Below are 25871 nucleotides of genomic sequence, written 5' to 3' on the forward strand. Positions count from 1 at the left end.
GTGGGGAAGGAGTCACCAGTGCTTGGCTAGGTTGAACTGCTGGTGGGTGACTCCTGCCCGGTGTCTCATCCCTGTAGAAAGCCGGCGGGTCAAACTCCAGGGAATTTTGGCTGACCTTCGGGACGTGGATGGGCTGCCCCCCAAAGTAACTGGCCCGCCTCCTGGCACACCCCAGCCCCGGCCACATGAAGGTAAGAGGCCCCTCCACCCACGGCACCCACGGCAGATGGAGGCTGCAGATCTAAGCCCAGGGCTTCTATGTCCTCAGGATCGAGGCCAGGCCTCTAGTTTGCAGCCTCCCTGTCCCAAAAGTTTGTCTGTCTGTCTCTGTCTCCCCCTCTTTTTGTCTGTCCTGCCCTGTCTGTCTGTCTCTCCCTGTCTCTTTCTTTCCAGCTGTGATTCTTGAGCTTATCCTCTCCCTGTCTCTCTTTCTCACACCTCATCTCTCTCTGCCTCTCTCTGTCTCTCTCTCTCTCTCCTGGCCCCTCTCGCCCTCCCTCCCCTCCCCCTACCAGGTTCCTTTGGCTTCTCCTCAGACGTTTTCATCATGGACACTATCGGGGGCGGGGAGGTGAGCCTGGGGGACTTGGCAGATCTCACCGTCACCAATGACAACGACCTCAGCTGTGATGTAAGTTCTTGCGGTGCCCACCCCCACGGCCCACTGGGCACCCAGCGTAGTGGCAACACCTGCTGAGCGCTGGCTATGTGCATGGCCTGTGCTCAGACCCATATACATGAGGACTGTGTGAGCCCATTCAACAGCTCACCCTGTTTTACATAGGGGTGCCGATGCAGACAGGTTGGGGGACTTGATGGGGTCACCAATGGTAGAGCCTAGAAGACTCTGGGGCCTGCGTCTTGATCACAGCTCCCCCAGGGCATGCTCCCTCCCACCCTGGCTTATGTGCATCTCAAGTCCAGGACCCACCACTACTTGCCGCAGGGCGACAGAGGGAACTGAATCTAAAGACAGCGTCAGAGAAAGGCTGGCAGCAGTGTGGGAAAGGCAGTCTGGCCAACAACCAAAAAAATCAGGCCAGTCTGTGCGCGTGGGGGCTGGTGGTGCAATTGAGCGGAATGAAAGGAAACCTCAGGGCCAGTGTTCTTAGCCCGAGATCCAGGGGTGGGCTTCTGGCCAGCTGGGACTGTTGAAATTGGATGCATGTGCATTTTTCTGCGCAGGTGGCAGAACACTTCCCAGAGCTTTTAGCAGGATCTCAGGTGATTGGGGATCTCAGTGAGTCAGGGGCACAGCTGTAGGAGTCTGGGAAGGAAGGCCAGAGCTGAGCTTTGAGCAGAGGAGCTGCCCCCAGTGTGACCCTTCCCGGGGAGTGTGTGAGTGCGGGGCCACCACACAAGGCAGATCTTCTGGCCCTAAAGAATGTGGCAGAAATAGCAGCTGGGGCGGGGACCTTGGGACAGAGCCTAGATGAAAGGGTTCGTCAGTGTGAACCCTATCTTGGGATGGCACTGAGGCTTGCCTGACAGTTTTCGTGTTTCCCACAAGGTCCCCCACTCAGCCACATCTCCATCCCCCGGGTCATGTGCGTTGTTTCTGGGATTTTGCTCCCCAGTCTCTTCCCATTGTGTGTACTTGTCGCCATTTCCACACCCCAGCCATTCTCCCCCTTGCTTTCTCCATCCAGACCTCCTCTCAGGTTCTGGATCTGCCCTTGCTCCCTCCTGCCTCAGGGACTTTGCACATGCAGTTTCCCTCCTCAGTCCCTTCCCCTTATCTGGTTAAGTCCAGCTTATTTGTCACTTGCTCAGGAAAGCCTGGTGTCCCCCATAGAGGCAGTCAAGCTGCTGGATGCCTCCTCCTAGTGCATTTTTAGTTCACAGCACTGTTTGTAGTGTGTAAGCCTGTGCACAGGTGGGACGATCTAAGGGTCTTCCCCAACCCCCTCTGAACGGTGAAATCCCAGAGTTCAGGCTCACCCTTGTCTCTTCAGAACCAGGCCCTGCACACTGTTAGGACTTGTTGAGTGAGCAGGGGGATGCTACAGGGCCAGGAAGAAGAGGGGAGCCTCCGGGGCTGGGCGCCAGTCTGGGGGTGCGTCACATGGGTCTGGGTGGGGAGGGAAGAGTCCTTGGCGTCCTGGAGTAGATGTCTGTGCGACTGCCGGGGTGGAAGAGGAGACACTGAAGCAGGCCCCCCTCCCCGCCCCCGCAGCTGTCTGACAGCAAAGATGCCTTTAAGAAGACGTGGAACCCCAAATTCACCCTCCGCTCACACTACGACGGCATCCGCTCCCTGGCTTTCCATCACAGCCAGTCGGCTTTGCTCACCGCTTCCGAAGACGGCACGCTCAAGCTCTGGAACCTGCAGAAGGCCGTCACAGCCAAGAAGTGAGGAGTGCACAACCCCAGGGCTGGAGGATGGGTGGGGGGCATCTGGGCCTAGGGGACTGGGCGACGAGGGGCTCTCAGTGACATCTGTCTCCCCACAGGAATGCTGCACTAGACGTGGAACCTATCCATGCCTTCCGCGCTCACAGGTAGGGAGGGAGGTGCCCCTAAAGGCAGGTTGACCCCTGGCCTGCTCACTGCCATCCCAGGGGGCCGATGACAGGTTGCAGGGCAGTAGGCGGCCTCCAAGTCCCTGCACGCACACCCCTTGCTCCTGGTGCTTTGCAGACTTCCACTGCCCCCATAGTGGGTTCTCAACACAGCCTTCAGAGGAGGAAACAGACCTGGGGGTGGGGAAGACAAAGGACAGGCAGCTTGCCCGGATGGCACAACAAGAGCCCCGGAGCTGAATTCCTTTTAGCCACCCTTGAAAAACACTAGTAGAGAAAGAACGGCAAGGTCCTGGGGAGGCGTCAAGGGAGAGGTAAGGGCTGAGTTTTTCATCACCCTCCTTTGTATCCTCCAGGGGCCCCGTGTTGGCAGTAGCCATGGGCAGCAACAGCGAATACTGTTACAGTGGTGGGGCAGATGCCCGCATCCACAGCTGGAAGATTCCAGACCTCAACATGGACCCCTACGATGGTTACGGTGAGAGAGCTCCTGTGCCCTGCCTTCCTTTCCCGCACCACCGTTCGCTGGGGCCTCTCCATTCCCTCGGCAGAGATAGCATCTGCCCACGCCTAGCACTGCAGGCACTGGTGGCGGGGGACATAGCCAGGGTGCTCAGCTGAGCATGGCACACGTGGCTCAGCGTGTGACTGAGGGTCGGACGAGATGGCTGAGCTGACTCAGACGAAGCATGGGGCCGGGGGCAGCTTGTGTGAAGGCTGGGGGGGCCCTGGCGGCCCTCTGCACCCAGCTCTGCCAGCGTCTGTGACCGAGCCGGGCAGTCGGTGAGAAAGAGAGCAGGTGAGAAGGGAGATGTTAGCTGGGCCAGCTTGCAGGGGGTTTGTGCTTCAGCTCTGGAGCACTTAAGAGTCGAGTAGAGAAGTGGTCTCTTCAGTGTCAGTGTCTGTTCCTGCTCTCTGACGCCTCTTTTGATAACCCTTTGATCACACGTGGCTGCGTGCAGATTCTGTCGTGGCAGTTTAGAGGTCTGTGTCTCCCTCAAGGAACATGTACCATTTTCCCGAAAGCAGTCTCATTCTGTGAAAGGCCAAGGGTCAGTCCTTGGCAGCGGGCGCTCTGGGCCAAGTGAGCTGCCACCCATTGGGCATCAGCAGGGACCTGACCAGAGCCCCCTGTGTGGATTCAAGTGACCAGGGAGGCATGGTGGAAATGACTAGAGGGCTTTGGGGAGACTGGGCAGAGCTGGTGCACAGGGGTGGAAAAGACTGCAGGGACCCAGGGTGGAGTCAAGCCTCAGGACCCAGGCTTCTAAAAAGGGTCTGGGACCAGAGTCACTGTTGTTCCTTCTCCCCTTAACTAAGTTTTAAAAAGTATGTGTCGAGTGCCCACTTTGTGCCAGGCACTATAGTGGGCCCCAGGGGGACATCAGGGAACAGAGGGACATCTCTACCCTCTGGACTCCGTGCTGGGCTGCCTTCAGAGCCCTGAAATCTTCCCAGAAGAGCTAGTGGTCAGAGTCTGAACCAGCCGCCAGGGCGCACAGCAGTGGTGACAGGTCCGAGGGCATGGCGACTATGGGGGTGAGGCTGGGTGAGTGTGTGGCAGAGCTCATGCTCTGGGCTGACGGCCCTGACACAGTCCATCTCCTCCCTTTGGTGGGTCCAGACCCGAGTGTGCTGAGCCACGTCCTGGAGGGCCATGGGGACGCCGTGTGGGGCCTGGCCTTCAGTCTCACCTCCCAGCGCCTGGCTTCCTGCTCTGCTGATGGCACCGTCCGAATCTGGGACCCCAGCAGCAGCAGCCCAGCCTGCCTCTGTACCTTCCTCACAGCCAGCGGTGAGTGGGCAGCAGGGACAGTGGGCACCCTGACACCTCACTCAGGAGCCATACGGAGCTGGAGGCCCTGCAAGGAGGGTGATGCCTGCACCCCAGTACCAGGGCAGGACCGGTCTGTTAGGCAACCTTCCCTCCTCTCCACCCTCAGATCACAGGATCCCCACCTCAGTGGCCTTCACCAGCACCGAGCCTGCCCACATCGTGGCCTCATTTTGCTCTGGTGACACTGTCCTGTATGACCTGGAGGCTGGCAGTGCCCTCCTCACGCTGGAGTCCCGGGGGAGCAGCGGTAAGGGGCTCCGGGGCTAGGGGCTGGGATCTGAATGCTTCCAAGGCCCCAGTTCTCCTGTGACTTTGGTGACTGGAGGCTCAGTCAGCTGCAGATGGCTCCCCACCGCCTCTGGGGGCTCTGAATGGGAAGGTGATGAGGCCCCAGCCACTGCCCTGTTGGACAGCCCGGAGTCTCGGGAGGGCTGAGAGAAGAGAGGGTGTCAGGGACATGTCTGGTGGCCCCGTTTGGTGTGGACAGCCCGTCTGTGTTCATCACTCCTCCTGTCCACTGTGGCCCAGGGGGGGCTGTGGCCTGGGTGCCCAGCCCTCCTCCTCATCTAGGCAGAGATGGGGATGTGGAGGAGTGGTCCTCCAATTTTCCCCTGATGTCCCTGCTTTTCCTTCCAGGCCCAACCCAGATCAACCAGGTGGTGAGTCATCCAAACCAGCCCCTCACCATCACCGCCCATGATGACAGAGGCATCCGCTTCCTGGACAACCGGACAGGTGAAGCCCTGCCTGCTCCCCGACTCACTGTACTTGTGGGAAGCAGGGGTGGACCCGGCTCAGACACAGGACCCCTGGTATCCACATTGGAAGCTCTAAGCATCCCCTCCAGCCCCCACCTTCCCAGGCAAGGCATAGAGTGGAACAGTAACCTCCGCCCCTCTGCCCTCAGGGAAATGTGTGCACTCCATGGTTGCCCACCTGGATGCCGTCACCTGCCTGGCTGTGGACCCCAATGGCGTGTTCTTGATGTCGGGAAGTAAGTTGGGACCCTCCAGGCCCCTAAATGGTCAAGGGCATGTGCCTTCCCCAGCAGGCCTGGGCACTGGCCTCGAGGGAGTGCTCCGGGGACTCCCTGAGACAGGGGAGCTGGGCAGGGAGCCTCTCGGTGGCAGGAAGGAAGGTGGTCACAGCGTGACAGTGGAGCACTGTGCTCAGAGCCCACCACAGGCACTTTCCTATATCACCTTGTTTAATCGGAATAACCCTCCGAGGCTGGCACTGTTATCCCCATTACACAGATGTGGAAACTTATGTAACTGGCACAGCCCAGTGGGTTGCAGGCATCGAAGTTCGGGTCTATTTGACTCAGCCCCCACAAGCTTTTTTAGCATTTGTTGCCGCCCTGCTCTCTGTGGTTAAGGGCACTGAGGCCCAGCGACTGTGCGGCTGAGCCTTAAAGGAATGGGGTGGGACTTGGGCAGATGGGGAAGGGGCTGAAGCCCCCCCCAGGAGATGATGGGGGTATGCTGGTGGGAGCTGGGCCTGCCATGTGTGGGGCTGCCATTTGCCTCTGCTGCCCAGTGTGGGGTCCACATGAGGTGTGAGCAGTGGTGGGGGAGGGTGTAGACAGGCCTGGACCCATCCTGTCCTGCTTTCTGTCTGCCCATGACGGTAGTTGTCTCCAAGGAGATGGGTGAGGGCGTGGAGAGGGAGATGCAGCCCTGGCAGAGAGTTCAGTACAGGGCCCAGGGTCCTCCAGAAAGGGCCAGAGAGAGCCGGCCACCACCGCAGCCAGCCTGTTCCTTCTAATGCCTAAGTCAGGCCATCTCCCTCCAGTGGCTCATGACCCCCCCAAGGCCTGGCCCATTCTGCTCCTGGCTCTGACCTCCTCCTCCCCACACTGCTGCTCAGGCTGTTGCAGCCACACCTGCCTCCTGTCAGCCCTTAGGGCCTCCCCCCACCCCCATTGCTTGGAAGGCTCTTCTCCCTGACCCCCTTTGGCCATTGTGTCCTCACACTGACCGAGGGCGGCACTGGAGACCACCAGGCATTGTTTATTCTATTTTTTTGTTTACTGTCTCTCCACACCGGAATGTCAACACCACAGGGGCAAGCAGATTTGTCTGTTTTGTTCACTGTGACCTCAGAGCCCAGTACACAGTAGTTGTTCAATAAATACTTGGTGACAGATGGATAGGTGACAGGAAGGGATGTCAGGAGGTAACTGGGCGGAGATGGGCAGAATGGAGCCTCCACCTGACTCGGAGGCCTTTGGGGAGGCCAGCTGAGGGGCTTGGGGCTGGGTCTGAGCAAGGAGCTGTGAGGCCTGTGCTGCTGCGTGACAGCTGGCTCTGCTTCCACACCTGCGCAGGCCATGACTGCTCCCTGCGGCTGTGGAGCCTGGACAACAAAACGTGCGTGCAGGAGATCACAGCCCACCGCAAGAAGCATGAGGAGGCCATCCATGCTGTGGCCTGCCACCCCAGCAAGGCCCTCATCGCCAGTGCGGGTGCCGACGCCCTGGCCAAGGTCTTTGTATGATGCCCACCTGGCCCCGCCCTGGCCGGGGAGCGAGGCTGGGCAGGTGGGACTGAGGTGAGGAGCTGGGCTGTGAGGGAGGCTTGGCTCAGTGTGGCAGAAATGCCCTTCTTCACCCATAACAGGGCCCAACACACCCCTTTGCCTGGTCCTTCCGAGGGTGGCAAGTCCTGCAGTTGCAGCTGAGGCATCCCGGAGCTGCCTTACATCTTGTACCCTGGAGGTCATGGTTCAGTCTCCCTTCCCTCTGTCTCCCACAGGTGACAGCCTCAGTCTGGAGGCCCGGAGGCCCGGCCTCTTCCTGCCTGCCTCGAGCCTGGTGGTGCTAAAGGCCCTTTCCCCAGGAGGCCCTCCCCCTTGGCCTGCCCTTCCCCCAGCATCCAGCCTGGAGAGTTGCCTCCTTCAGGAATCACCCTCCAAGATGGCCTCCGGGAGTTTCATCTCTGCCCTGATACCCACTCCTGGTCTCCTAGCTGCCTTCTGGGGGCAGCACAACCAGGTCTGGGTGTCCTTGGGGATCAGCTTTCCAAGATGCCAGAAGGTGCCAGATTCTGTCTTTGAATCCCCATCCCTACTCTCCATCCTTCCAGACTTGGGTGGGAGCTGTTCTGGGAGCAATCCCAGACACCCCTGCTCCGGGTCCACCCAGGAGCTATGGAGCCAGCTGGACCCAGGCTGTCCTCAGTGGGAGTGCTGGGCCTAGCCCACCCCAGGAGCACACCCAGTCTACCACCTTCCCCTCCAGTTCCTTCAACACAGCTTTTCAGACACTACCCAATGCCTCCAGGGCCAGTAGCTGCCTGGGGAGCAGGCGATGCCCTCTGGGGAGGCACCCGCCCCTACCTCCCTCAGCACTCCTCCAAGGGCGGTCCCCTACCCACCACGGGGTTACCCACAGGGAGAGATGTCCTTCTCTTGCCCCTCCTTGGGGCATGGAGGATGGAGCAGGGTCCCTAGGGTCCCCCATAACTCCCTGTATATCTGTATAAATAAATGGGATTTTAATGGAGCCCCCCGCCCCACGTCGTTATCACTGTGTGATAGTCTGTCAGTCTCCTCTCCTGGCCCTCCACTCTCTCCCTCTATTTATTTCACTCTCTTATTTTGGGTTCCATCCTGAGCCCTCGGGCCCCCTTCCAGATTCCTGTTTATAAACCCTATTTCCTCTGTCCTGGACTTGTATGTGAAACTTGCCTCAATAAACCCTTTGGAGTAAGATGGGTGACAGTGCTCACTGTTGAGGGGACTTTGGGGAGGAGTAACTGGCTCTGTCTGGAGTGGGTGGAGCTTGGAGAGAGGGGATATGATGATAGGTTGGGGTTTTGTGGTAGGGTAAGGGGGGCCAGAGAGGAGCCCAGAGCCTGGGCAGAGTGTGGGTGCAGGGACGGAAGTGGGGGCATAGGACCGAATCTCCCGTGCCCCTCCTTTCTGTCCCTAAGCACTCTCTCCCCAGGGGCTGCAGTAGCAGCCCAGGGTGGAACCCCACAAGCAGATACGTGATCACATAGCTTAAGATTCCTCACCCCCACCAACCCCACTCCCAGGATGTGTGATTGGGTAGTGAGGCCAAAGGGCTGACCCCCTTCCCTCCCTATCTCCTGCCTGGGCTGACCTGCAGAAGGCAGTCAGATCCTGGGAGCTGCCTGCACAGAACACCCACCGTGCTGGGAGCTGCTGGGAGCAGGAGATGTGGGGACCCAGATGAGTCCCTTGGAGATGGAATCGCAGTGGGCAGCTGTGCCCTGAGCAGGAGCCAGACCCATGTTAACACATGCCATTTCACTGGGTCCTCACAACTTCAGAAAGTGGGGAGCATTGTGAATGTTTTACAGAGAAAGATGGGTGGGGTGGGGGGAGACTCAGGGGACTTGTTCAAGGCCTCCAGCAGTGACCGGAGTGTATATCCTGTCCCTTGTCACTCCCTCGGCTTGCTCAGTCCACCTACTAGCAAAGTGCACTTGGGCAAGTCCCAGCACCTCCTGGGTTGTCAAGGGCCACACCCCATACCTAGAATAGGGCCTGGCCCCATGAACACTTGAGGATGAAGTCCTGCAAACCACACACTTGGGACTTGTTGGCATTTCAAGGGAAAGGTGCAGGTGGGCAGCTGGCCATCAGATGGCACTGACAGGAACCTAGCTGTGAGCTCCACGTGGCCACACTCCCCCCTCATCCCTCTGGGCTCTGAACAGCTTCAGCAGGTGGTGGTTTAGGTTTTCACTCCAGCCTCAGACTTCCTTCCCCAGCCCCAGCCAGCCCCCCGGATGTGGTGACAGAAATGCTACTGTACCGACCTCAGCTGCCCCCAACAACCCTTTGCCAGGAAGGGGGGCTTGTCTTATGGACCCCATCTCCAACCAGCCCCACTGGTCTGGAACCCAGTCAGGCATATGGTCCATCTCTATGGGGATGCCTTTGGAGCTCGAACCAGGACTTGATCTCTTGATGAATGGAGTGGGGTGGTAGCAGCTGGCTTGATCTTGGACAAGTCATTTTGCCTCTGAGGGTTTAGCTTCCTGTATGTAAATTAAATGGTAGCCACTCTTATTATTTGGGGAGGACAAACTAAATGAATTGCTCCTGAAGAAGCTGAAAGGTGTTTTATGACAGACCTGGCAAACAGTAGGCCATCAATGGACACTATTGGATAGCTGAACATACCCACCTGAGTGCTTGAGGTGCTCACCCTTGTATCCCTGCAAATTATAGCAACAGCCACCATGTACTGTTGAACTGCTGTGTTCCAGGCACCATTATACAATCTCATTGATCCCCACAAAGACCCTCTGTGGTTAAATCCTATTAGTAGATGGAGAAACTGAGGCTTGAAGAGGGGAAGTCACCTACCTAAAGTCACACACAGACAAATGCACATTTCCCCAGAACAATCCATTCTCCATCTGTGAGACAGTGTGTGTGTGTTGTCCAGCCTGGTTGCTATGGCCCTTCCAGGCACCCCATGCCTTTGGCTTTTCACCTTCCTGAGGACGGGTATAGGAGGGAGCCAAGGGAAGGAAACTACCCCTTCTTCACCCGCCCTCTGCCTGATTCTCCTGCACGGGTATCCCAGGTCTGGTTCACTCCATGCACCTTGGCCAAAGTTGCTGAAGACAGACCAGGACCTCTGCCCATCTGGAGGCCTCTGCCTTCCCACCTGTCGAATGGACTGGGGGGCGGAAGGGGTAGAGCCGACTATATGGGAAGAGGTAGCGGAGCCCAGAGAGCTGGCCAGACCTGACACCCTGTTTCCCACCCTTTCCCCTATGGTGGGCGCCGGATGCAAGCCAGGCGAGACGGCCCCCTTCCTTAAAGGGCCAGGCGCCTCCTCCGCGCCCGCCCCCGCCCCCGCGACCAGTGTGGCGGGGAGGGTGGCTTGCCCGCCCCTCTCCAGCTCAGGCAGAAGTTAACTTTGCATACTCGGGTGTGTTGTGGGGAGGAATCGGTGCTACTCCCCTGCCCCTCACCTCCCATCCCGGGGCCCCTGCCCTCAGAACCGGGACCGAGAGGTGCCACCCCCAACTCGGAGGTGCTGGGCCCGCCCTCCTCTTCCGCCCCCTCTCACACCCCGCCTTCTCTCTGACGTCACCGAGGCCAGCGCCGATTGGCTGGCTGCACCGTCGCTCCGGACACTTCCTACTGGGCCGCCGCCGCGGAGTTAAACTTTGGCGAAGGAAAAAGAGCCACCGGCGCGGGGCGACCCTCCCTTGCCCCACCTCCACCGTGGCTGGTAACGCCCCCTTCTCCGCGGGCCCCGATCGAACTTTTTTCCAACTTCCGAGATCCGTGAGATTCCCTCCTTACCACCTCGGCCCTCGGGATCCCTCTGCTCATCCCCGGGCCCGTCGGATCCCTGGGATCCACTCGATCCCCAACTCAGAGACTCGCGCCCTGCACCCCCAAGGTTTGGTGAATACCTCGGCCCCCCCTTAACTGGATCTCTTACTAGAGTCACTGAATTCTGGGGTCCCCCTTGCTGCTTTTTCAAGCCTTTCTCTTTCCAAGGGGCCTTTGGAACCTAACCTGGGCTCTGATGATCTCTGCGACCCCAACCTACTAGATTTTCTTTTTTGATGTTTGGAATCTCTCAATTGCTGGGTCCCTCAAACCATTTCTTTTTTCTGGTCGTCTGTGATCCCTTGATTTCCGGGCGTCTGACCGACTAGATTTCTTTTCTTTAATTTCCCAAGGTCCCGCCATCCTCGAGTCCCCGTAACCTGCCAGATATTTCTTCTCGGATCCCCAGGATCCCGCGCTTCCACAACCAGTTTTCAAGAACCTTGGATACAGTGATCCGGGTTCCCCGAGCACCTCCAGCCGGATCCCTGGTGGGCGCCGGGTGGCCGGTCCCGGGCCTCCCCCATGGCTGCCGCCCCCTCCCATCCCGCCGGGCTCCCGGGCTCTCCCGGGCCGGGGTCTCCTCCGCCCCCCTGTGGCTTGGACCTGCAGTCGCCACCACCGTTGCTGCCCCAGGTTTCGGTCCCGGTCCCGGGCCCCGGGGTCTCCTTCCACATCCAGATCGGGCTGACCCGCGAGTTCGTGCTATTGCCCACCGCCTCCGAGCTGGCCCATGTGAAGCAGCTTGCTTGCTCCATCGTGGACCAGAAGGTGAGGGCTCGGGGTTTCCCCCATCCAGCTTGGGGAGAGGTCTGGAGGAGGGGCGGTGGCGCTGACCGAGGCGACCTGGAGCCTGGCGTAGGGGAGGGGGAGGAAGCGGGTCTAAACCTTGGGAGACTGAGGGATGGAGGGTAGAGCATTGGCCCCTAGTCGCCTCCTTACCCCACTACCCGTGTGAGGGAGGCCTGAGCAGGGGTGGGGTGCCCCAGAGGCCTCCCCAAACAGCGAGTCCCTGCATGTTGTTTTCTGCAGCCAGCAGGGAGGAAGGGAGGGGCCCACTAGGTGCAGAAGGAGGGAAAAGGAAGGAGCAGGTGGGGACAGCAGACGGGGGTGAGGGAACACCTCCCTGCCCAGGCCCATCCCTGACCTCCCATTTGGTGGAAACAGTAGAAATTGAAGCCGGGCTGGCCATGGCGATCGGGTGACATGTGTAGGCGTGGGTGCTTGCCTAGCTCCCAGGGGCAAGTGAGGTTTCAAAGCCTAATCTCTGCCCTCCCCCAGGCCTGAGATGTGCCTGGAGGGGCTGGCATCTCTTCCCAAAGTTCACAGGCTCTGGGGACTTTCCCCCTCCCACTCCAGGGTCTGACGCTGGCCCATTAAAACTCGCCTTCCCCAACCCCACCCTATTCTTAGCTTTGGACATCAAAATCATCAGGATGGGGATTTGGGAGTCATGGCAAGAGGGAATCAGGTGGAACTCCACGCCTGAATTCTAAAACGTGAAAGGTCAGAATAGTGAACTTCTCTTGTTGGAAATGTTAAAATGTCAAAATGTTAGAATATTAGAATTCTAAATTGGAATATGCAACTGTAGGTAATTGAATTCTTCTGATGTAGTGTTCAAACATTAGAATCCTAGGTTGTTGAAATGCTAAAACATTAAAAATGTTGGAATATTAGATTCCGGGGTTGTTGGAATCCTTTAATGCTAGGATATTCAAATATTAGAATCCTAGTTTGCCAGACTCCTGGAACATTAAAATACTAGACTACTGCTAGACTAGGTTGTTGAAAATCTTAAAAGGTATAATGAGAATATGTTGAACTCTAGAATGTCTGATCTTCCTATAACGTAGGCAAGTTGGAATCCTTAAATCTCCAAATTTTAGAATCTTCTCAGACTCCTGGAAATGCATTCTTTGGGCTTTAGAGAAACATCTGGAACTGAGCCAACTCCCCCACTTTCCAGACTAGAGCTTCGACTGAGCCAGTGGTTCTCAACCTATGGGTGGCGACCCCTTTGGGGGGGTCGAATGACCCTTTCACAGGTGTCGCCTAAGACATAACAGTAGCAAAATTACAGTTATGAAGTAGCAACGAAAATAATTTCATGGTTGGGGGTCACCACAACATGAGGAACTGTACTAAAGGGTCACAAATTAGGAAGGTTGAGGCCACCTTAGAGAATGACTTCCCAGGCAGTCAGGGCCCTGAGGTCCAGGTCACCTGGGGACCCTCTCAGTGGGCAAGAACAGGGTGCCCCCCTAACCCCAAAACTAGCAGGCTCAGCCCCCACACCCAACTGAGCCTGCTCCTTGGGAAAACAGGCTGAGGGGAGGGCCGATTGTCCTTTGTCCAGTGTTCAAGTCTTCAGCCTACCCCCTCACACCTCACCCCAGTTTTATCTTCTGCCTTCTCAGTCCAGGTGTTGTTGTAGGGCCCCTTTCCTTCCTTCCAGTGGCCCCACCTGGGCTGTTTCACTTTCTGTTCTACCGGGTTTCATTTCCTGCCCCCACCCTCCCAAGCTGGGGACCTGGACACCTGGGTCCTTCAGACTTTGGGTGGGGGGCATCCTCCACCTTCATCTCCCTTAAGCCCTAGCCATTCCATAGCCCCCACCCCCCAAGAGTCCTAAAGTCCCTCCTTTCAGCTTGCCCTGCCCCAGTGCCGGGCCTGGAGCCAGGTAACAGGGACAATAGATCCAGGAAGGAAGCTGGGGGGGTACATAAGGAAAGGGGTGCTCACTCAAACTCCCACCCCCACCCCCGATCTCCGGGAAATTCTAGGTGCCCAGGCTCCCGGAGCCACTCTCCCTCCCACCCCCGTGCGCCAGTCCAGCCACCAAACTGGCCTGTGCTCTCTCGCAGCACACCTGGGGCCCTGGCACCCTGCCTACTCGAGCTGGGCCTGGGAAGGAGCCGGCAGGAAGCGAGGGGCTGCGGGGTCTCTGAGTTTCCGGGGGAAACAGGCGGCCCTGCCTGGGGAGGGTTCCTGACGCTGCTTGTCCGTCACCACCTTCCTCTCCCGCTCCTCAGTTCCCTGAGTGTGGCTTCTATGGCCTTTACGACAAGATCCTGCTCTTCAAACATGACCCCACGTCCGCTAACCTCCTGCAGCTGGTGCGCTCGGCTGGAGACATCCAAGAAGGCGACCTGGTGGAGGTGGTGCTGTCGGGTGAGAGGCCAGGCCCGCCTGGGGGCGGAGCCTCGCGGGGGGGCGGGGCATCTGAAGGATTAGAAGGGGAGGTGGGCCCAGAAACTTGCTTCTTAATGTTAAGAGCCGGTGGTTCTAAGCTCTGGCTGCAAATCCGAATCACCTCGGGAGCTTTTACAAACGACTACTCCACTTCTCTGGAATGGATACATTTGTTGTTGTGCGTGCACACTGTGGAATTCGCTGAACATAAACCATTCGTAGCAACACTGATGAATTCCCCAAACCTAATGCTGAGAGACAGAAGCCAGACAATGAATTCCCCAAACCTAATGCTGAGAGACAGAAACCAGACATCAGACTACATTCTGTATAATTCCATTTATGAAGCACAAAGATGGATATAATATTCTATGGTATCAGAAGCCAGGAGAGTGGGTGCGTTTGGGAAAGACAGAGTTGGGTGGAGGGCACTAGGGAACTTTCTGGGGACTGGTTTAAACTTCCACTTATCCATCAGAGTGCTGGTGACACGTTGTGTAGTTTGCCAGTTGTGTCCTTTCCTAGACGTATGTTAGAGGTGGATACGCAGGTTAAAGTGTTTTGATGTCCATGCCTCCTTCTCATTGAAATGCTAAATGAAATCTGACTCTGCAAGATGAGATGACACCTGGCACATCAGAATCTAGTCCACCCATTGGCCATTCCCACTTTATAGATGGGCAAGCTCTCAGCACCTTGGATAGTCTTTGACCCGCGGTGCCTTGAGGAGGGATGGGTAGGGAAGGATCTGCCTTATTCATGGCTGTATTTCCTCCCTGGCCACCACCCCTTGCAAACTGCAATGCTCAGTTAAATTTGTTGGATGGATGGATGCCAATTAGAAGTTTGGGTTTAATTCCCTTGTAACCTTGTTCGGGTTTTAAATACCCTCATATAGGCTAGCAACTCTTAGATTTTTATCTTCACCCTGGTCTCTTTCCTAAAACCCAGGTCTTGTTCACATAGCTGTCTCCCTGACACTTTTACTTGGCATCTCTTGGCATCTCAGATATGGCCTGTCCAAGACAGAAATTTTATTTTCCCCTTCTAAACCTGCTCTTCCTGCAGTCTTCAACATCTTGGTCAAAGGCGCTACCATTTACCCAGGTGCTCATGCCCCAAACCTTGGAGTGTCCTTGACTCCTTTTTTTATCCCACCCCTTCACTTTATCTGTCCTACCTTTGATACACATTCTAAATTTATATCGGACAACTGCCACTGTCCAGCCGCCATCACCTCCTGTCTACATTATTTCAGTAGCACCTATGTCAGATCATGACACTCTACTGCTCAGAATCCTCCCAAGGCTCTCATTACCCTTAGAGTAAAATATAAACTTGTCAACACGGTTGGCCTCAAGTCTGTCCATTGTCTGGCTCCTGCCTATTACCTGAATTAATCTCTTAGCACTGTCCTCCTTACTTGCTTTGTTCCAGCCACACTTGCCTGCCCTCTGTCCTTTGAACAAACCAAGCTCCCTCCTACCTCAGGGCCTTTGCACTTGCTGTTTCTGATGCCTGGAATGCTGCCCCCATCTCACCCTCTCATAGCTACCCCCTTCTTGTTCTTTGGATCTCAACTTAAATGCCATTTCCTCCATTGCCTGAAATGTCCTTGTTTATATGTGTTTATGTTTCAGGTCTGTCTCCCCAAAAGAATGTCAGCTCCTTGAGACTGGGGTGTAAATCTCTCTTGTTTACAGCTTTATCTTGAGTGTGTAAATAGTGCTTGGCTCAAGAAGAGAGTCCCCTTTCCATTGCATAATGCAAAGGAAAATAGCTTAGTATTAGAATGAAACTCGGGAGAGGGAGAGGGTGAATGAGACTTAGTCCAAAAATGAAACTTCTAAGACAATAGCGAACATTTATTGAGCACTTTCTTTGTGCCAGGCACTGTTTAAGAGCTTTCCATATATTCATTCAATCCTTAAAGAACCTGTAAGGAAATATTATTATGATACTAGCATGTTCTTTCCTAGACTTCTGCACAGCTCATATCCTACCTCCTTCAGCCCTTTGCCTTAATGTCACCTCAAGGAGGCCTTCTCTGACCACCTTTTTCAAATTGTACCTCTCACACCTTCCCTATCTCAATTCCTTGCTTAATTTTTTTCTCCTGAGCACTTACTGACTTCTAACCGACTGCATATTTCACTACTTAAAATTTTCAGAAAGGCAGGAATATGGTGCTAAAAGCATGAACTCTAGAGCCACACACTGGCCTGGGTTTGAACGGGAGTCCTACGACTTGCTAGCTGTGTGACTGGGGTGACTTTGGACAAGTTGCTTAATCTGTGCTGCAATCTCCTCATATAGAGAATGGGCACTGTAACAGGATGTACTTGACAGTCTTGAGAGAGCTAAAATTTGTTCATTTAAAAAAAAATTGATTTAAGAGAAAGAGAAAGACACCGACCAAGGACTGGCTGCCTCCTGTACACACTCCTACCCCAACTGAGGATCGAACCTGCCACCTTTTAGTGTATGGGATGATGCTCCAACCAACTGAGCCACACCGGCCGGTGCATTCATTTTTTTTAAGTACTTAGAGCAGTGCCTGGCACAGTAACTGCTAGACTGGTGATGGTTAAATAAGAATATTTACTTTACTTACTTTGCCTCCCTCTCTAGAGACTAGGCAGGATTTTGTCTGTTTTGTTCTATGTGCTGTCCCTACCATTTAGAACAATGCTCAGTACATTTTTGTTGGATTTCCATTTTAAAGATGAGGTTCATAGCTATTTGTTGTTGTTGTTTTTATCTTGATGCTCAGGCTCTATCCCAGACCAAGTAGATCAGAAACTCTGAACGTGAGACCCAGGCATCTGTATTTTTTATTTAAAAATTTTAATTGTGGTGAAATATACATAAAGTAAAATGTACCATCATAACCATCACCACCCCCTTTCTTTTTAATCCTCACCTGATGTTTCTATTGATTTTTTTTTTAGATAGAGTGGAAGGAAGGGAGGGAGGGAGGGAGGGAGGGAGGGAGGGAGAGAGAAACATCAATGTGAGAGAGACACATCCATTGGTTGCCTCTCGAACCTGCACCCTAGGTTCGTACCCTTGACTAGAATCGAACTCTCGACCCAACCCGCTGAGCCAAACCGGCCAAGGGCCGTTACAACCATTTTTAAGTTTACCCTTCAGTAGTGTTAATTGCATTCCCATTGTTCTGCAACCAATCTCCAGAACTGTTTTCATCTTGCCAAGTTGGAACCCTGTACCCATTTAACAACTCCTCCCTCCCCCTCCTCTCAGTCCCTGCATAAGCACCTAGGTGTTTTTGTCCAGTGGTGGAGCTGGATTTGAATCCAGGTAGAATGTAATATGTGAGTAAATAAAGGAAGGAAGGAACACTTAAACCGTGCAGCTGGGAGGACTGTAAGAAACCCTGGAACGCGGGGGCTGGCATAGCCTCTGCCGGCCCCGGCTCAATCGTCCGCCCCTCTCTGCTGCCTGCAGCTTCGGCCACCTTCGAAGACTTCCAGATCCGCCCGCACGCGCTCACGGTGCACTCCTACCGAGCGCCGGCCTTCTGCGACCACTGCGGGGAGATGCTCTTCGGTCTAGTGCGCCAGGGCCTCAAGTGTGATGGTGAGAGGCAAAGGGCTGGAGGTGGGGCTCAGGGCCAGGAGGCGGAGCCTAGGGGGCGGGGCTCAGAGGGAGAAGGGCCCGGAGGCCGAGCTTGGGGGAGGAGCAGGGGGTGGGGCCAAGAGGCGGGGCTTGGATGGAGGGTGGGGCTCAGCTCCGGAGGTGGAGCTCTGAGGGAGAGGTGTGGGACCGAGTTTGAGGGAGGATAGGGGGCATTCTCAGAGAAAAGGGCGGAGCCTATATCGAAGAGGGATCAACCAGAAGACAGCCAGTAGGGATTTTTGGAAGGGTCTGGTTTACAGGATTGCGCAGGCTGGCTGGCCAGCCAACTCTTAATCCGTAGGGCAGCCGGTCAACAAGGGCAGGCTGGAACTCTCCAGCAGGAGCTAAAGCGACTATCCACAGGCAGAATTTCTTCATCTGGGAAGTCTCACGCTGCCTTTTAAACCTTTCAACGGATTGAAACAGGCCCACCCAGATTAACTAGGATAATCTTTCTCGCTTAGCTGACTGTGGACTTGAATCACATCTACAAAATACTACATAGCAACACCTAGATTAGTGTTTGAATAACGGGCATGCCAGCCTAGCCAAGCATCAGAGTCCACCCCTTGTCAACTTGGCACCTCAGTCTGCTAGGGCTGCCATAACAATATCTCAGACTGAGTGGCTTCAACAACAGGCATTTATTTCTCACAGTTCCAGAGCTGGGAAGTTTAAGATCAAAGTTCCAACAGGATTAGGTTCCTGGTGAGGATCCTATTCCTAGCTTGCAAATGGCCACCATTTCACTGTGTGCTCATATAGCGTGTGAAGAGGGCGATTTCTGAAGCGTCTTCCTTTTTTTAAAATCCTCACCCGAGGATATTTTTACATTTATCTTCAGACAGAGCGGGAGGGGGAGAGAGAGAGAGAGAAATATCCATATGAGAGAGACACATCGACTGGTTGCCACCTATACAACCCCAACCGGGGCTGGGGAACAAACCTCAACCAAGGTACGTGCCCTTGGCTGGAATCAAACCCAGGACTCTGGTCCGCAGGCCGATGCTGAGCCAAACCGGCCAGGGCTGAAGTGTCTTCCTTTTATAGAGACCCAGTCTCATCGGATCGGGGCCCCACCCTTATGACCTCATTTCATCTTGATTACCTCCTTAAAGGCCCCATCTCCGAACACAGTTACATTGCAGGTTAGGGCTTCAGCATATAAATTGGGTGCGGGACACAAATATTCAGTCTAGAACAAGCACCCATACACATCTCCTTAAACCATACTTGAGAAAAAATAAAAGAGCACATTGTTGGTGCTTCTGAGTGAGAATGTTGAGATCTTGCCTGCAGCTGAAGCCCATGACGCCCGCCTTGATCGTGTTCTACACACAGAAGATGTGATGAAAATCTGCAGCTCCAGGGTTCAGTGTGCCAGCTTCCAGGTGGTCAGGCTCATATGGAAGTCCAGAGTCTTTGATAACCTGAGTTCCAGCTGACCTACAGCATTGACTACGATTGTTATCATGTAGCCCTAAATACATTGTGGCATTACTGAAGGACGCAGGATAATAGCCACATCAGGCCTGCAGAAAACGGATTCAATGCATTCAAAACTGCTATCAATATGGCCGCCATCCACACATCACCTCCAACTCGTGATGTCATGGCATATGTAACTTTCATCGTGACGCAACCCTGGTGTCATCAGATTCTGTGTGTGTTTTTGTTTGTTTTTTTTGTCATCAGATTGTAATGGGCAGTCTTAGCATTGGCCCAGCTTCACAGATGGTGGTCCAAGTTCATATGGTTCCACACGAGGCCCAAATAACTGCACTTAATGCCACTGGCGCCTTCCTCTGGGCATTTGACTGTACCTGGGTACTCGTACTGGGAATCGTGGATGAGATTCTGAAATTCTGTGAAGCATATGAAAGGCCAGAACTGGGAAGTGGCTCCTATATGCAAAGGCCATTGGCCATCCTGAAGCTCTTCTCGTCACACCAACAGCATTGCTCAGTGCGCCTCTGCAGCGTGACCTGGTGCACCCGAGACGGTGCCTGTGACGGAGAATCACCGAGTTGGGAAGTCTAGCAGGCAGCCCGCTACAGGACAGGCTTCACGAAGCGTTCTGAAAGAAACTTCCAGAGGCTGGAGGAACATTCTTCAGAATAGACAGAGATCCTGGAGCCATGTGGAATCACCAGGGATGGATTGGAGCAAGCGCAGGAAGCCCAGTGGAAACCACAAGCTGAGTCTGATTCTTTCATGGATGAGGAGTAAAAACAAATTTAAAATAAAAGTATTTATTTATTGTTAATCCTCACCTGAGGATATTTTTTCCATTGATTTTTAGAGTGGAAGGGAAAAAGGGAGAGAGAGAGAGAGAGAGAGAGAGAGAGAGAGAGAGAGAAACATTGATGGGAAAGAGACACATCCATCGGTTGCCACCCACACGCGCCCAGACTAGGGCTGGGGATCGAACCTGCAACCCAGGTACGTGCCCTTGACTGGGAATCAAACCCGAGACCCTCAGTTCACAGGGTGATGCTGTAACCACTGAGCAACACTGGCCAGGGTCAAACTTTATTTTTTTTAAGGAAAACAATAACAAAACCTTGCTTCCATCTGTTATGATGCAACCATCCTGAGTACAACTGAAAAAACAGCGACCTTTTCTTTCCCTAGAAGAACGGTGTGTGTCCTTGAGTGGTGTTCATTCTCTTCCTCGGATGTCCTGTCATTTAAATACCATGATATAAAGTTAATCATTGTCAATGTCGTACGTTAGGTGAGAAGGAAGAAAACAAAAGTATTTTCTGTACACACACACTCATAAAATAAGGAAGAACTTCTCCTAGCGATTACAGTCCTCCCTTCACAGTGGTGGCTTCCTCCTTCTACTCCCTGATCGGTTTGCCCTTAGCCCTCAGTAAGCACCTCACCTGCTCATGGTGCCTGGCCTGGTAGGGTGGTCCAAACCTTCCTTTCTGAAGGTTCTGGGCCAAAAGCAGTTCTGCCTGCGTTGGGTTTTTGTAGATTTCTGTTGACTTTAATTACACACGAGAAGTGTCCTGAGGGATCTACAGTGCTCCAGATCTGCTGGAAAGGAGAAGCGGGTGGAGCTTTAGAGCCCCGGGCGGTGGAGGCTGTGTCTCTGACCGTCTGGCGCCCCCCACAGGCTGCGGACTGAACTACCACAAGCGCTGCGCCTTCAGCATCCCCAACAACTGCAGTGGGGCCCGCAAGCGGCGCCTGTCGTCCACGTCTCTGGCCAGTGGCCATTCGGTGCGCCTCAGTACCTCGGACTCCCTGCCCTGCACAGCTGAGGAGCTGGTGAGGAGCTGGGGAGTGGGCAGGATTAGTGGCTGGGGGGTGGTGAGGCCCGGGCATGGGGCAACACACTGACTGTCCCTTCCACTCTCGCTGACCAACAGAGCCGCAGCACTACTGAGCTCCTGCCTCGCCGTCCCCCCTCGTCCTCATCATCTGCCTCATCCTACACCGGCCGCCCCATCGAGCTGGACAAGATGCTGCTCTCCAAGGTCAAGGTGCCACATACCTTCCTCATCCACAGCTACACGCGACCCACTGTCTGCCAGGCTTGCAAGAAACTTCTCAAGGGCCTCTTCCGCCAGGGCCTGCAGTGCAAAGGTCAGCAGGGTGGGGTGGGGGGGACAGACTGGGTCAGATCCGCTCCCCTCCCCCATATGCACACACTTAGAAGCTTAGAATCTCAGCTGGGCTTGTGGCGGAATACAAGAATGTCAGTATTTTAATCCTTAGAAGCACAGAGCCTTACAAGAGGTGTGCCTTGAATCGGGTGTTCTAGAACCTTTGGCATTCTAGAACCCTAGAACCTTGAAATCCTAGAACCTTAGAACTCTAGATTTATAAGACAGCATGGAATTCTAAAAACTATAGAACTTGAGAATTCAAGAGTCAGGCAACCTTAGAAACATGGAGTCCAATAATTGTGGATCGTAGAGCCACAGGACTTTAGACTTGTAAATCTTAGAATTACCAAATTGTAGAGTCTCAAAATATGAGAACTTTAGAACCATAGGATTTGAGACTAATAGAGGCCTAGAAACATCACATTTAAGTCTTAGAAGTTTAGAATCATGGAAACATGGAGTCTTAGAGTTTTCAAAATCTAGAACTCAATAATGCTGGATGATCAAATTCTGGAATACCAAGGATCTAGATCGATAAAAACGTAGAGCCACCCAATTCTAAAATTCACTGAAATAACCAAATTCTAGAGTCTTAGAAGTTTAGAGCCAAAGACAATTGGTAACATTAAGTTCTAGAATCTTGGTTGTACAGAATCCTAGAACCTTAGGATCATTAGCTTCTGGAGATTTAGAAATTCAGAATTGTAGAACTTGAGTCAGCGTGGACATCAAGGAGTCTTAGCAGTCAAGAACCCTAGAACCAGAGATGTGTGTAGAGTTCTAGAGACTTGGGCATTGAACTCTGGGGTCTTAGAAATCTAGAACATAGAACCTTAGAGAAATAGGTTTACATCAAATTCTTTTTTTTTTTTTTTTTTTATCCTCACCCGAGGATATTTTTCCATTTTTTGTACAGATAGAGTGGGAGGGAGAGAGAGGAAGGGAGACAGAGAGAGAAACATCGATGTGAAGGGATACATCGAGTGGCTGCCACCCGCACGACCAACCAGGGCCGGGGACAAACTGCAACCGAAGTACATGCCCTTAGTGGGAACCGAACCCGGGTCTCTCTGGACCGCAGGCCGACGCTCTAATCGCTGAGCCAAACTGGCCAGGGCTACATCAAATTCTAAAATCTCGGATCTACAGCATCCTAGAACCTTATAATAATCACACTCTAGAGCAATGGTTCTCAACCAGGGGCAACTTTACCCCCCCCCCCCAGGGATGTTGAGAGATATTTTGTTTGTTATACAGGGATGGTGCAACTGTTATCCAGTGGGTGGAGGTCAGGGATGCTGCTAAACGTTTTATGATGCACAGAACAGCCCCCCCACAGCAAGAAATTAGCCAGCCTAAAATGTTCATGGTGCCAAAGGTTGAGAAACCCTACCCTTGAGTGGTCAAAGTCTAGAATCACAGAATATTAGACCCCGTCACCTTCTAGAATTTCAGAAGTCTAGGGCAATGGATATTTACATTGTTTGAATGATATTTACATTGTCAGGCGCTTAGAGTCACAGGGCTTTAGAGCCACAGAACTTTACCCTGGCCCTCCCCTTCAATCCAGCCTCCATAGTTGGGGAAACTGACTCAAAAGAGGGTTAGCCGTTTCCTGCCTCAAACAGCAAGAGCAGACTCTTGAGCCTGGTGGTTAGGGTCCAAGACTCAACCCTTACAGGTGACCTCTCTTCCCCTCCCTCCTGTCTCCTTGTTCCCTCCTCCCAGACTGCAAGTTTAACTGCCACAAACGCTGCGCCACCCGCGTCCCCAACGACTGCTTGGGAGAGGCGCTTATCAATGGAGGTAAGAGGCTGTGGGCTGAGCCAGAAGGAGCCGGGGGCCAGACTGGGTGGAGGTCACTCTGACGTCCTGTCCCTCTCAGATGTGCCGATGGAGGAGGCCACTGATTTCAGTGAGGCTGACAAGAGCGCCCTCATGGACGAGTCAGACGACTCCGGTGTCATCCCAGGCTCCCACTCGGAAAATGCCCTCCACGCCAGTGAGGAGGAGGAAGCTGAGGGAGGCAAGGCCCAGAGGTACTCAGGGCACCCTCGGGGGATGCCCTTCTCATTTCTTTCTTTTTTTTTTCTTAATTTTTAAATTTTCTTTATTGATTTTTTTTAGAGAGGAAGGGACAGGGAGAGAGAAACAGAAACATCAATGATAGAGAACATCAATTGGCTGCCTCCTGCATGCCCCCCACTGGGGATCGGGCCCACAACCTGGGCTTGTGCCCTGACTGGAAATTGAACCAGCGACCTCTTGGTGCAGGGGTCGATGCTCAACCACTGAGCCACACCGGCTGGGTGCCTTTCCCCATTTCTACCATGGATTGACATCATCCTCTGCTTGAAAATTCCCCAGGTTCCTGAGGCAGATCTTAAGCACCCACACTTTATTTTTCAACTTAACCTTTTTTCCTGACTTACATTTTAAAACAGTTTTGACAGAAGCATATTTTAATTGACTTTGTATTTTGGGGGGAACTGGTGATGTAACCATTGACATCCTCCCGCTTTTCTGCCCTCCATCTGCCCAGTTCCGCTCCCCAGAGGATGCCAGTGGGATCAGTTTCTAGTGGTTCCTTCCAGAAACAATCTGTATTGCAAACTGCTGTGTGGCCTTAGGCAAGAGATGAACCTCTCTGAGCCTCGAGTCACTTGCCCACTGTCCCACACCTCACAGCAGTTGGGCTCAGTAGTAATTAGCACTTGTGTGCCAAGCACTGTGCTAAGCCCACGGTGTGCCAAGCACTGTGCTAAGCTCCTTAGAAAGGTTTTCATTCCTCAGTAACCCCTTTGGGTAGAGAAACTGAGGCCTAAAAAAGTCTGGGTAATTTACCAAAGCCTGACTTTGGAACCCAGTCTTTCAACAAGAACCTCCTTCCTCATTATGGGAAATCTGCAAAACGGGGGGGAAAGTGTGCTCCCAAAAGACAGCTCCCAGGCTGCCCAGAGATGCCGCCTTGGGCCCCGGGCGCGATGATTATTTTCTTCTTGTGGTAATGTCCTGCCCCTTCTTCTTCCTTCCTCAGCTCCCTAGGATACATCCCCCTAATGAGGGTGGTGCAGTCAGTGCGACACACGACACGGAAATCCAGCAGCACGCTGCACGAAGGCTGGGTTGTTCATTACAGCAACAAGGACACACTGGTGAGTGGATAGGGTGGGGCCAGGTGGGGCGGAGCCAGAGTTAGGGTGGGGCCAGGATCCGTTTGAGGAGGCGGCCCTGGGTGGGGTAGGCAGGGCTGCGCTGGTAGCCAGTAGAATTAGAGGTGGGACGAGGGGCGGGGCAGGAGTTGGGAAGAGGCGGGGCTAAGGGTGACGTCGGGGTGGGCGGGCCGTGGGGCAGGGATGGAGTCGGGGGCAGGGTTTGGCTGGGGAAGGGTAGGAACCCTAGCAGCTCAGCGGGCAGGAGACAACCTCACCCTATGAACACCTGTCCCACCAGAGGAAGCGGCACTACTGGCGCCTGGACTGCAAGTGCGTCACCCTCTTCCAGAACAACACAACCAGCAGATACTACAAGGTGGGCCTCCGGCTCCCAGCTCCCTGACTCTCCCTCTTTGCCCACCACCTTCTTTTCTTTTCTTTTTTCTTAATTGCTTTCAGAGAGAGAGGAAGGGAGAGGGGGAGAGAGATAGAAACATCAATGAGAGAACATCGATTGGCCGCCTCCTGCATGCCGCCCACTGGGGAGCGGGCCCACAACCTGGGCATGTGCCCTGACCCGGAATCGAACAGGCGACCTCTTGGTGTATGGGTTGATGCTTAACCATTGAGCCACATCGGCAGGACTGCCCACTACGTTCTTTATTTCTTCCCCAGTTGCTCCAGTCAAATGCCCACAAATCATACCCTCTCCCGCCCACTGCTTGCCCGCTTGCAGCCCATCAGCAAATGCCACCTGCCCGTGTGTTTGATCCCAGCCCCATCACTTTCCAGCTGAGGGACCCAGGGTGGCTTAGCTCACCTGTCTGCTCTCCCCTGTAAAAGGCCTCATAGAATAGCCGTCGCCTGTGGCCAAAATTTAGAGACAATCTACAGGAAGCAATTAGCTTAGGGCCCGGCATGTGTTAAGCTCCTAGTAATTATAAACTTGTTATCATTATTATTTTAGAATTAATTTATTGAATTATTTGTGTGTATTCATCACTGCCTCCCATGTCAGCACCCTTCCCAGCCGGTCTCCCACTGGGTGGTGATGGCAGCCTTCACCCTGGCCCCTTGCTCTGCCCTGAACCTCCGTCTTTCCCACAAAGCAGCCTGGAGGCGATTAAAACGGTCAGAACCCTCCGATGGCTCCATGCCCTCAGAATAAACCTAGACGCCTGCTGGTACCTGGTCTGGAGCACATTCCAGACACTTCCCATGGCTGGTCCCCTCTCATCCTTCCCACCTTGTTCAAGCCACGCCGTCTGCAATGCCATCCCCGCCTCCGAAATGCAGCCCCACCGTCACCTCTCTGCCCTGGTTTTATAAGTCTGTCTCTCTTGTGTTCTTTTTTCTTCCTCCTTCCTTTCTCTTTCAATACTTTTCTTTTTCTTCTTTTTTTAATTCTCACCTGAGGATATTTTTTCAAATATCTTCAGATAGAGTGGGAGGGGGAAGGGGAAAGAGAAGGGAAGAGAGAGAAACATCGATGTGAGAAAGACACATTGACTGGCTGCCTCCCGCACAACCCTGACCAGGGCTGGGGATGAACCGCAACCGAGGTACGTGC

At 54.0% G+C, this 25871-nt stretch overlaps 2 protein-coding genes across 4 annotated transcripts in view; both read left to right on the forward strand.

Moving 5' to 3' along the window:
• STRN4 (striatin 4) overlaps positions 1-8083 on the forward strand; it is a 28558-nt gene extending 20475 nt beyond the window's left edge. For 2 of the 3 annotated variants that reach the window (XM_036273969.1, XM_036273971.1), the window contains exons 8-18: positions 78-191; positions 516-631; positions 2177-2352; positions 2454-2501; positions 2879-3000; positions 4147-4317; positions 4466-4606; positions 4996-5094; positions 5267-5353; positions 6689-6912; positions 7116-8083. In XM_036273969.1, the coding sequence (XP_036129862.1) occupies positions 78-191; positions 516-631; positions 2177-2352; positions 2454-2501; positions 2879-3000; positions 4147-4317; positions 4466-4606; positions 4996-5094; positions 5267-5353; positions 6689-6858 (1244 nt within the window). In that variant the 3' untranslated portion in view covers positions 6859-6912; positions 7116-8083. The remainder of the gene's footprint in view (positions 1-77; positions 192-515; positions 632-2176; positions 2353-2453; positions 2502-2878; positions 3001-4146; positions 4318-4465; positions 4607-4995; positions 5095-5266; positions 5354-6688; positions 6913-7115) is intronic. The other variant, XM_036273970.1, reaches the window with a different exon arrangement.
• A 2398-nt stretch (positions 8084-10481) lies between these two features.
• The window catches only part of PRKD2 (protein kinase D2), a 32168-nt gene continuing 16778 nt past the window's right edge, over positions 10482-25871 (forward strand). Inside the window, exons 1-10 of the mRNA XM_036275231.1 lie at positions 10482-10756; positions 11043-11460; positions 13725-13863; positions 17353-17484; positions 20651-20805; positions 20907-21123; positions 22875-22952; positions 23032-23185; positions 24184-24301; positions 24600-24677. Coding sequence (XP_036131124.1) covers positions 11215-11460; positions 13725-13863; positions 17353-17484; positions 20651-20805; positions 20907-21123; positions 22875-22952; positions 23032-23185; positions 24184-24301; positions 24600-24677 — 1317 coding nt within the window. The 5' untranslated portion in view covers positions 10482-10756; positions 11043-11214. The remainder of the gene's footprint in view (positions 10757-11042; positions 11461-13724; positions 13864-17352; positions 17485-20650; positions 20806-20906; positions 21124-22874; positions 22953-23031; positions 23186-24183; positions 24302-24599; positions 24678-25871) is intronic.

Source organism: Molossus molossus, unplaced genomic scaffold, assembly GCF_014108415.1.
Source record: "Molossus molossus isolate mMolMol1 unplaced genomic scaffold, mMolMol1.p scaffold_m16_p_21, whole genome shotgun sequence".
Classification (NCBI taxonomy): domain Eukaryota; kingdom Metazoa; phylum Chordata; class Mammalia; order Chiroptera; family Molossidae; genus Molossus; species Molossus molossus.